General features: G+C 36.5%; 1 protein-coding gene across 2 annotated transcripts; it reads left to right on the top strand.

Moving 5' to 3' along the window:
- The first annotated feature begins 1,441 nt into the window (after nt 1-1,441).
- Nucleotides 1,442-8,013, top strand: LOC141436732 (ADP-ribosylation factor 1). Of its 2 annotated transcripts, none has more exons than XM_074099755.1 (5): nt 1,442-1,532; nt 1,915-2,082; nt 3,765-3,874; nt 5,063-5,188; nt 7,394-8,013. In XM_074099755.1, exons 2-5 carry the CDS (start codon nt 1,935-1,937, stop codon nt 7,556-7,558), a joined length of 549 nt encoding a protein of 182 aa, XP_073955856.1. In that variant the 5' UTR covers nt 1,442-1,532; nt 1,915-1,934; the 3' UTR covers nt 7,559-8,013. The 2 variants fall into 2 exon arrangements, with proteins under 2 accessions (XP_073955856.1, XP_073955857.1); XM_074099756.1 differs by lacking the exon at nt 1,442-1,532 and adding an exon at nt 1,703-1,721.
- Nucleotides 8,014-11,762: the final 3,749 nt, after the last annotated feature.

The following is an 11,762-nucleotide window of genomic DNA, read 5'->3' as shown; positions in this document are numbered from 1 at the left end:
GGAGACTAGGCTAGTCTGGCTGGCAAGAAAGTCCAAATTCAAATGTTATTGCATTTTATGTTGTAGGACTGTAGATACATAGTTCTTAAAATTAGGTCATTATCGAGCCAAACATAAAGTCAATAAACAAATAAACATGCAAGCAAAATAAAATAAAAATAACCTGCAGGTAGTCCCATTACTCCAGGGGCAAACACATGAGCACCCCTCAGCACTGCTGCGCCACACATAGCATCTACAATAACTTCACTGTTATTGTTTTCTGGTTTTACATCCACAGGCCATTGCTCTACAACTAAGCAGTCCGCAGTTAGACAGTAAAACGTAGGAGCTTCCAAAATATGTAGATCTTCACGTTGCTACAAAAATGATATCACGTTAAGGAATAGTATGGGTCCAATGCAGTGTAGAATAGAATGCATTCCTAAACTTTACGAACCTTCTCTAAAAATTGCTTAAATACTTCAATATCAAAGATTTTCATCCTGTTTATTCTAAAGGTCGTATACTTTGGCGGCTGCGCTAACCAGGCCGTTATTTCCATGTCTGTGTTCTTGCTATCAGAATCACTAAGATTAATTAAAAGTGGAATACTTGTAGCTAAATAATTTTGTTTACATTTTTTGACACTTCTCTTGACATTGCTATACAGCGGGTCTTGCGGGACAGGGCTTAAGTTGTTGTTGTTTCTTTAAAAAAATATGGCTCTGTCCATCGGAGGACAATTTTGCCAGTGTCTAGTAGTTTTTGCCGTTGTACGGTAAAAAAAATCTAGAAAACGAAATATGAGAGGTGATGGTGGATGAACGATGACAGCGACATCTACCATCTCAGGGCTTAAGTTAAAACCACCTAAAACAGAATTCGCGCTGTCATCGTTCATCCACCATTACCTCTCATATTTCGTTTTAGAATTTTTTTACCGTACAACGGCAAAAACTACTAGACACTGGCAAAATTGTCCTCCGATGGACAGAGCCATATTTTTTTAAAGAAACAACAACAACACCTAAAACAGAACTATGTATGTAGGTACCCTAAAATAATCCCATCCCATGCTCGTGCTCCCTGAGTCCTCCCTAAATTTAGGGGTAAAACCCCTAAGTTCGCACCCCTGTTGCGGGACAACCACGTGACAACAAAGTAGAAATTTAGAAACTATGTCATAGCAACATTTAATAACTGTTCCAGCCATCAAAAATAACGCCCGGAAGTACCGAAATAAATTGCATTCCCAGAATAAAGATTCATACGCACTGGCCTGGCAGTAATTAAATAAATTAATACTTAATGATACTTTCTATATTTTTGTACTACTTTAGCTACTTATTTTAAGTAAAATTCAATTTGGCAAGAAAACTGTTATTGTCCAAATCTATAACGTTATTGTTCCTGGCCACTTTCAACGATACGTGGCATAAGCACGAACAACTTCCACGTTCGCCGCCATTTTGACATCCAGCGGATTTCTGAGATTTCGTTTTAAGTATAGCGTTTTTTTCTCGTTAGTGAAGGTATTTTTGTGTGGAAACGTAAGTATTACTTGATTTTAACTTCTCTTAAGTGGTCTAAAATTCATTTATCCATCAAGAACGTGTAAAAGTTGTGATATGACGACGCTACAAGCCGAGGGTGGTGACCGCAGCTCCTTACAACGGTGTTCGCTAGCTGATCTTTGTTGAAAGTATAAGGGTTAACTCTCGCCCAAGGGGTAGTTATCGGTAAACGCTATATCTCAGTTAGAATTTTCAGTGAATCGTTTCGTATATAATGCATTAACATAAAAATAATTAAATTTTTCTATGCGGGATTCCAGCAACTTGCCATGTCATTATCATTGATTAACGTGTAGACTGATGGAGGGATGACTCACGGAGAATGTCTTTTTAAAATAATTATTATTTTCTCTTTCAGAATACATACAAGGCTGAAAAATGGGGAATATGTTTGCAAATTTATTTAAAGGCCTATTTGGCAAGAAGGAAATGAGAATATTGATGGTTGGTCTCGACGCCGCTGGTAAAACCACAATTCTGTACAAACTCAAATTAGGAGAAATTGTTACAACAATCCCAACTATTGGTGAGTATGTATACAACTAGCACTAAACAATCTGTCCATCTAACATATGCTCACTGATAATCATGAGTTTTTTTGTATTAGTCATCAAGATTAACTTATCATTTTACTTTACATTTCTGGGTATAGTTACTTTATAGTAATAAATTAGTATGATTAATTTTTAGGGTTCATGATCCAGGAAATGTAATTAACCTACTTAGTAAACTTGTTTTATTTGTAATGTATAATAACAGCAATAGTTTTAATCACTATAACTCTTTCTGCTCAAACTGATACAATCGTGAGGGATAACTATAATTTATACCTTATTATTGTCAGTTTCTCAAGGTCCATTATCATAGTCCTTTTCATACTCGACCTAGGTTGGAAAGAGATAATAATAATTGCAAATGTGTCATAAAAATTGCAATATTGATTCTTATGACATTCTAATGTTTCTTCTTTGAGTGACCTGCTTAGTGAGACTGCCACATTGATATTGTTTTTTGCTTAACTGTCAAATTGTTGAGATTATTATGACTACACACACACTAAATACACACTCGAAGTGGATAACCGTTGGAACCTAAAAATTATAATATTTTAATACCATCTATGTAACACGGCTAAACAATAAAGTTTATTTTATTCTATACTGAATTACTAGGACAAAAATCCATGCAAAGATTAAAATAATCTTTTTTTATAATTTTTATTGTAATCTGATAAGTTTACTACTGATCTTCCACCAACATTCATTACCACTGTGAAGAGTGTAGCTACTTAAGTTAAAGAGGCAATTATATTTTGCCACTATGCATGAATTTGTGCCAAAGTCCATCTGCCACATCATGTAATTGAAAGTAATATTGTTGGGGGACAAGCAAAAGTCACTAACTGCAAAAAAAATCAGTGGAATATTAACCTTATGATGCTATGCATAAGTTTGATTTTCCCTCTTGACTTAAGGTGGTAATTCGTGACTTCTTGTCACCTGACGATGTCCCACTGGTTAAGACATACCACTGCATTAGTGTGTTATCCTTCAGAACTCAAGCTTATGTTTCAAAAACAAATACTATTAACTAAATCTGGGATATATATAGTAGGAAGATTTGTGGAATGATCAAAACAATTCCTGAGACAAGAAATGTTCAATGTTGCAGAATTTGTAACTCATAAAAGTTTGCTGTTTGATTTGATTGATGAGAAATACATTCCTTTTGGCCATCTGTTTCTGTAAATCTCTAAATACTTTATTTTCTCATTTTCGTGCATCCATTTTATATTATGTTGCCTCGTCTTGCATCATAGAACACCTTCAGAACTCGCCACTCAACTACATAAAACTAGAAAGTTTACTATTTTAGTGCTATAGGCTTAAAAATATTTATTGAGTGTACCATCATTAGGATAATTAGCAGCATATTTGTTTTTCATTGGTTTAAATATGTAGCAGGATAGGATAGGATAGAAGCACTGTACTAGCAACAAAAAGCTGATGTTGCTAGTTGATTTTGATATTGACTGCATGGGAAAATAAAAATTTTGCTAATTAAGCTGGAGTTTAATTTTCAAAGGTTCACTGATGGAGTTGGGACGAAACACTGTTCAGTTCACGCCTCCTCAATCATAATCTTTTTTTTCCTGGCTTTTGCCTAAAGTTCTACTTAGTTACAATTTCATGATTTTGAAATTTTCAGGTTTTAATGTGGAGACTGTAGAATACAAAAACATCAGTTTCACCGTATGGGATGTTGGCGGCCAAGACAAAATCCGACCACTGTGGAGGCATTACTTCCAAAATACACAGGTACTTAGGTAGTTCAATCTTATGGTGAATGATAATAATAAAGTTCCTAAGCAACTTGTTACATGAAGATAAACTTGAATAGTGACATTTAGTAGCAACAAGCAATCCTTTTTATATGTTGCTTTAGAACTCTTTCCTTTAAACAGTTTTATAATTATTTGTGAAATAAGCAGCCCATTTATCACTTCCTGATTGAAAGTGACAGGTGAAAGTTGAATGTGTGACCATTATTCTAGCATAGTCCTTAATATGAGATGTCAGGGTGCTCTTCACATATGGATATTTTTGTACCATTATTTAATAAAATCGAACGCATACGAAAATAATAGGTACAGGTGTTATTTTAAACTAAACATTAAAGAAAATTTGTACAACATAGTACCTATAGTACCTTTTTGTACAACATAGTATGAGAGATGAAAAATTACAAGGCTTACATCATGTGTTTTTTCCATTTCTAGTGTACTGTAAGCTAAGTTTCTACTTATTTGGTTGGGTAATTTTGATTACACAGAACAGATTAAATAAGTTCAGGCTTATCAGTATTAACATTTATGACATTTTGATTCCTTCCCACTTTAAGAGTGTTTATACCTGCTGAGCTGGCAATGTTGCATTTTTGTTAGTTTTTCTCGATTATTCCATAAAAATTTAATGAAAATTAAAAATGTTGTCAGATAGAACACTTCTTTAAGTTAATGTGTCTATTCCAATAATTATATGTGATAGACTTTTATTTTCTTTAAAAACTGGTGATAAACATTAGTTCGTTTTTAAAGAATCTCTTAAGAATTGTTTTTACTCACTTGTGCATTTATGTTGTGTTCAGATATTTTTGATCAAATTTTTGCTCACAAGCTTATGAACTCGACTGTACAAGGTCAATAAAAAATAGCAAGTTGTGGATGGTTTGTCCCACATAAACATATAGTAATGCTTTATTGGTAGGGATAATTTATTTGCAAGCTGGATTACTGCCAATATCTTTTGTCATTTTTGGTCACAGATATTTAACAAAGTACAACTGCCAATGTAATATGTGATTTCTAAAATAACAATAATTGTCAAATTATTCAACCATTTAGTATGCAATTATGTCCTAGCTGGATTCATGCCCAGAAAATCAGGTCTAGCTTACTAGTGATGTCAGCTATTGTGGACTGACATCATCATTCGTAATAATTTCAGGGTCTCATCTTCGTAGTAGACAGTAATGATCGGGAGCGTATCGGAGAGGCTCGCGAGGAGCTGATGCGAATGTTAAGCGAAGACGAATTGCGGGATGCTGTGCTGCTGATCTTTGCAAACAAACAGGTAAACTATTATGTAGAACTAGCAGTTGCTCGCGACTCCGTCCGCGTAGAATTCGTTTATCGCTATACCTAGAGCCATCCACGAAGACGTGTGATTTTGTCAAAATTAGCCATTAATGACATTGTAATAAGAACCACGCCACGTGTCATCGTGAATGACTACCTATATCCCACGGGAACTATGGAATTTTCCAGGATAAAAACTATCCTAGGTCCTCCGGGACTCAAACTGTTTGTATACCGAATTTCATCTAAATCAGTTTAGACATGATGAGGTAACAAACAAATAAACAGATTTACAATTTTTCGCATTTATAATATTCATCATTATCATCATCTCAGCCATCATATTTATCATTGGTGGGATTAAATTAGTCATATTTATATATTGGTGGGATTAAATTAGTCTTGTGCTTATAATAAAATGAAGTATCCTTTATGGAGGACTACCCTTTATCTTTTATCTATAAAAGAGTAATGTAATGTGGCTGAATGACCGATTGACTGACAACACATAGCCTAAGGTCGCGGCCACATGAAATCGCTCGATGCTCGTTTCCAGTGTCAAATCTTGTCACGTGATATAAAGCGATAAAGCTGAAAATGTTGAGCTTTATCGCTGGAAAGAAATACCTCTTCAATTTCGGCAAAAACACTGTTATTTTTTTCTTTTATTTGTACCACTGCCACAACTGCTACTAAATGAGATTAAGAAATCAGCTTCCAAGGCCAAGATCATTCCTGCAAGAAGCCATCTTGTCGCTGCTGCTCGACGCGGCGACTTGACGCTACTTTTTTTGAGTCGCGGGAAATTCAAAATCAGCTTCAAATCAGTTATCGCTGCAATCGCGTTCGAAACCACTATAAGCCACTGAAGCTAGGGACTTGAAATTTGGCAGATACATTATTCTGGCGGTGAAGAGACAAGAAGGGATTTATCGAAATTCCCGCAGTTTTCCATTGGACTTCAATGCTTTGCGCATATGCTAGTCACAAGCTATGCTAGGCAACCTTGGTAGTCAAACGCGAGTTCATTATGCGATTTTTAAGAAGCGATACGAGTTCAATCCTCTCATATAACTTTTATTTTTAGACTAGTGACAACTAAACTAGTTATGCTGCATAGTAAAATAAAGTGTGTCACTCAGGCCTTGAATACCTGCTTATGGATTATTCTTATGTGATGTTTGTTAATTCAGTAATTAAATTTCATAATCATAATAATAATCTATTTGTTGAATCAATATTATAATTGGACTTTAGTATAAATTATACTCAGAGACTCCTATTTTTGGTTGTTTTCTAAAAGAAAGCTTACTTGTTTGAAAAAAAAGTGCATTTTATCGACTTCCATGTATTTTTTTTGTAATCCACACAAATAGTGTGTGAATGATAAAAAAGTAAGCTAAGTTCATTCAGTTGTTGCTCTAGATATGGTTTGCAAATACCATATGCCATCTCCAAGATATAGCCGTGACGCGCCTGGGTCATTATTCGAGTGTTTATTCCTTTTGATTTTCGTGGGAACATTTTTGTTGACATGGTAGAAGATTCTGTTACAGTTTCCAAGTTATCTTGTAGGAGTACAGGATTTCTAAAACATAATCGAAATTGTTATCAAATTGTACAGCCCGTTTATAATAAAAATATGACCACGAAAATGAGGCGGTTGAAACGCTCGAGTAATGACCCGCCTACCTTCGTGTCGGCCGCGCATCTAAAGGGCTTTGCAGGTCGAGCTGCTTGACGTCAAGCAATTTTTTTTCAGTTAGACATTTTCACTATATTTACAACTTAAGTATTAGTTCACTGACGCGTGCTTAATGTAATGAGATTTTATATTTTGGAGCAGTGTTGCCAACTTTTTGTCTGTTCCAATGGTCTTCGTCAACAAAACTCGTTATTTTATGTGTTAAATATTGTGTTTGAACGTTTTGCTTTACCTAATTGTATTCAAATACGATATTTATCTGCATCCGTTTTAGTGGAAAATCCTCTAAGCGGCAACACCGGGTATAAAATTAAAAAACTGGACTGTGCAAAACTGATCTACGTGCTTGATGTTAAGCTGCTCGATCGCCCTCAAAGCCCTTGAAGCTAGTTGACAATAGATAGAGATAACGATTCACGCATAGTGTATGTGTGAAGGGCAGTGTGTAGATGCGTCACGCGTCAGTGTAGTAAGGAGGGATCGCTTGTGTTGTAGGACCTGCCGAACGCGATGAACGCGGCAGAGATCACGGACAAGCTGGGGCTGCACTCGCTGCGCAACCGCAACTGGTACATCCAGGCCACCTGCGCCACCTCCGGCGACGGCCTCTACGAGGGGCTCGACTGGCTCTCCAACCAACTCAAGAACGCCAACCGCTAACTGCCAGTGCGCCACACAGACAAATCTGATAACTGAAAGAGACTATGGTTTAAGATATGTTAACTTTATTTGCTATAAAATACAATGTATTATGTGCGGAATCATAAATGTATTACTTACTGATACGTCGTCACCCGGCGACCGAGCTCGCATCGCATTCGGCGCCCGCGCCGCCCCCGGCTGGCGCCTCGCTCGGATGCCTTGATTGTTCGATCCCTGATGACAATGAACAAAATATAGTGTGTAAAGTTAATGCAAAAATACAATTTTGTTTATAATTAATTATTATCAGTAAATGAAGGGAAGAAACAACACTTTTGTGTGATCGCGCATTGTGATGTGGATAGGTAATTAGCTAACACGTGATAAAACGAATCACAGCATAACATGTTTTGTATGTGTACTATAATGTTGATTAAGTTGTCGTAATAAAGTATTTAAAGTTAATTCACAAATGATGACTTTTTAATATTTTGGAGATTTGTATGAGAGCATGTTCGTGGCAGAGCTAGAGGCGAGGCCGGGTCGGGGGCGAGGCTAGGCCGGTGCGAGGCCGGCAATGGCGGAGGCAGCGCCGGCCGGGCGGGCGGGCGCGGTCAGGAGCCCAGCCGCAGACCGGGGCTGGACCGAGCTGCCGCGGCCCTCCAACAAACAACCTATTCACATTGCTTTGTCATGAGTTTTACTATTATAACGACTTACATGCTCCTTTTAATTGTACGGTGGCTCCACCAATTTTGTGCATATTCCACTTATTTTGAACGACTTATTGTATGATGATAGTTTATTTTTTGGAGTTAACGAGGTAGAGTAAGCTGTTATGTATTTTCCATTATCATAGTTCCGATCGACGGTTGAATGGACGGCCAGTTGTGACGAGCCTGCATTTACAGTGGATTTCTCACGGCGAACCGAGATTATTCTTGTAACTTAGGTATATGTATGTATTAGATAAACACGGTGTCATTTTGAGAAGTGTTTCTACCTACAGGGAAACAGTGCTCAGAATCTTCAGCGGTACATTGCTCTTACACAATTAATTATAACTTAGCATTTTTATAATAATTTAGAAGAAATTGTTAAAACCTAATTATTCAAGGATACACTGGTTGGTGTGATGAATAGTCTTTTTTTTTATTTTTATGAGAATCAAAAAATATTGAAATTGCGAAATGTGACATTCCGGTTTGTCTTAATGCTGTATTATGGAATAAAATATCCTCACCAATATTTGATTTTTGCTTTGTGACACTCTTTATGTGAGAATGAGAAATAATGACACTAACCAACCGAACGGCTTTACGACGTGATCTTTATTTATAGGTTAGGTTATGCCATGATACCATCAAACCAATTACTTAATTACCTGTTTTATGACTAAATGCAAAAAAAAACATGCTATCGCGGGTTACACAATAAATATCGAGGACTAGTTTACGTTCTTTGTGTTCTTCACCTCTTCACTTCCACGAAACCAATGCAGTGACGTTCAAAAAACCCAGCGAAAAATCAATTTGATTTTTAATTCCATTGCAGAAGGATTATTTCGAGTTGAAGGCATTCCATTGGCTGTCACGACTGGATGACTGTGGCGGTGAAGAGGTTAATGGCATTTCTTTAGTCTTGACCTTTCGAGTAATTTCACGAAATCGTACATACCCTTTGAAAATAAAAGAACCTCTAATTTTTACAAACAAAATGAAGGCATTTAACGCAAAAAGTAAGTACCACGAGTAAGTTTATTTTCTGAAAAATTTGCGTAAAAGTTGACATTATTTACTTCAGAAGGCGTAGTGCATGTAGTATTTAAAAAAAAGATTGCTGGCTCGCCAATAATGTCTCTTACAAATTTCATTATTGTCGAGTCTTATATACAGCCGACTTAAATGGCCGGTATGAGTTATTTTGTTTGAACTCCGAACTTTTTTTATTGGGCCTGAAACAGCTTGTGGTTTTTTTGGTGGAAAAATACACCTGCAGTTTTTTTTTTATGAAAAGAAAGTATAAATTTGGAAACCTTTTAAACACCCTTTCGGACCCAGCCGAGTATGACAATGGACTTTATGTACAATCCATGTCAAGTTCAAAATTCAAATGTAAAAGTTACGACAGTGGACCTTATGTACAATCCATGTCAAATTCAAATTGCTGGGTTCGAAAGGGTAATATGTCCTAATATATTTTGAGAAAAAGTTTACTAATTTAGAATACTTCACCATTTTTGAGATAAACTTTATACTTAGTCTCGTCTGGAATAGCAATTGCTGGCTTCGTAATAGTTAAAAATTCCATGCCCATCGGCGTCTTGGTGGACCCTCATGTGATGCCGCTGATGCCGATGGGCGTTATAATTTAGCTTCTCTGGATGCCGCTGACGCCGATGGGCGTCTGTTCTGCAGAAGCGTCGGCATCGCGGCAAAGTACGTAATCTGCGGGTCCGACCCACCTTCACACTGAGCGTTCACACCAGTTAAGGTAGGGGAATTACTTTCAAAGCCTTCACACTGACCTAGTTTTAAATAATTAATGTGACGGTGGATCATACATATGAGTAGGTACAGTGTTAACGTTGGGTAGCCAGGCTACGGTTTACCTTTCGGACTGTTGGTCCCACTGCTAGGTTCCACTTATATTTATATAAATGTTATATTTTAATACAAAAGTAGGTAGGTTAGGTTAGTTAGGTAACTTCAGTTGCCCGAAGGGCAAAATAGCCAGAAAGAAGAGCTCCACCCGCGCGGAGCTCTTCTGTCGAAAATCAGTTGGACAAACTGTAGTTGGACCAACCGTAAAAATAAAAATTTGGAATTGAAATAAAAAATAAGAAAAGATTCCAAAAAAACAATCTTAAGGTTTATATTGTCCGCGTATTGAGTCTCAACATTTACTGGATAAGACTTAAGACTCAACATTCTTTATACGTGAGTGGGTACAAGTCAACGGCCAAGTCACACAACATTAACTATAATAATAAAGAAATCGCAGTAAGGAACCTTAGACTTGGCACGACGTTGTCTAGATTTCATTACTTTTTAGAGATAAACAAGCAGATCCATCGAGACTTGGCTAGTTTTTTACAGTATGTTTTTGGTGGGATCAAATTTACAAGGAAAATTATAACGGTTAAGATTGCTTGAGAATTATTAGTAGTTTAAGATACTTAAAACTTGGAAGATTCCGTCTGTACCTACATACACAATACGAAATCTTTAGAAAAATATTTCTTGATTTTTTCGTGATGGCTACCCTATCCTGAGCGTGTCTGACACACTCTTGGCCTGTTTTTTCATTTTTATTTGTTCCTATCCCTTCTGACCCCATTACGAGGTGAGCTGGGATTTGCCTATATTTTAGTGTTATAGTTTAAACTATGAAACTAAACGACAGATTAAGTATCAATATTAAACTGAAATTCATAGCACGGCAACATTTTTTATTTATAAAAAACAAATTGCAACATTTATGAAAACATTTTTTTATCGACGTTGGAATTTCAATTTATTTCCTACTCACCACAGCTACTCACACCCCATTTTACGGTAAGTACCTAATGTGTAATTTTTATTCATTTCTTTCTTACAAAATTGCCTAAACAACTCTTATGCTGGCACTTCACTTGGCATATTCGCAGAAATATTTGCGTGTGTGAAAGAGATGCACTATATTGTTGCTAGTGTGAGTGACGGAGATGTCATTAACGCAACGCGAATACGCAATACCAAGTGAAGTGCCACCATTACAAATTAATTACACAAATTATACCTACCTATCACAATACCTTACCTACACACTTACATCCTCAAAAACATTAATCACTCTGCATTCTGGCTACAATTACTGCCAATGGGGTAGTTTTCTGGCCAAAAAATTGTTAGGTAAGTACCTAGCCTACTTTTTATCCCCATATTCCTACGGGATTAGGATAAAACGTCGATATTTCAATCGCTAGGATTAGGAATATGAAATTTGGCGCAGGTGTTTTTTATGCAACCTTAATGAAATCATATTATATAATTTAATTTTAAGGAATTCCTACGGGATTTTTGGAAAATCCCGGAATTTAAATTCAACTACTAGACCTAGGTTTACGCTAGCTGACACGGTTTGCACGGAGCTGGAGGAAACCTATTGAAAAATAGTGTGAGAGCAGCGCTAACTGCACGCGTCGCGTACGTCGGATTTTTCCTGTAGGTAGATAAACCGC

This window comes from Choristoneura fumiferana, chromosome 17 (genome assembly GCF_025370935.1).
Source record: "Choristoneura fumiferana chromosome 17, NRCan_CFum_1, whole genome shotgun sequence".
Classification (NCBI taxonomy): domain Eukaryota; kingdom Metazoa; phylum Arthropoda; class Insecta; order Lepidoptera; family Tortricidae; genus Choristoneura; species Choristoneura fumiferana.
This window is presented reverse-complemented; position numbering and strand designations above follow the sequence as displayed.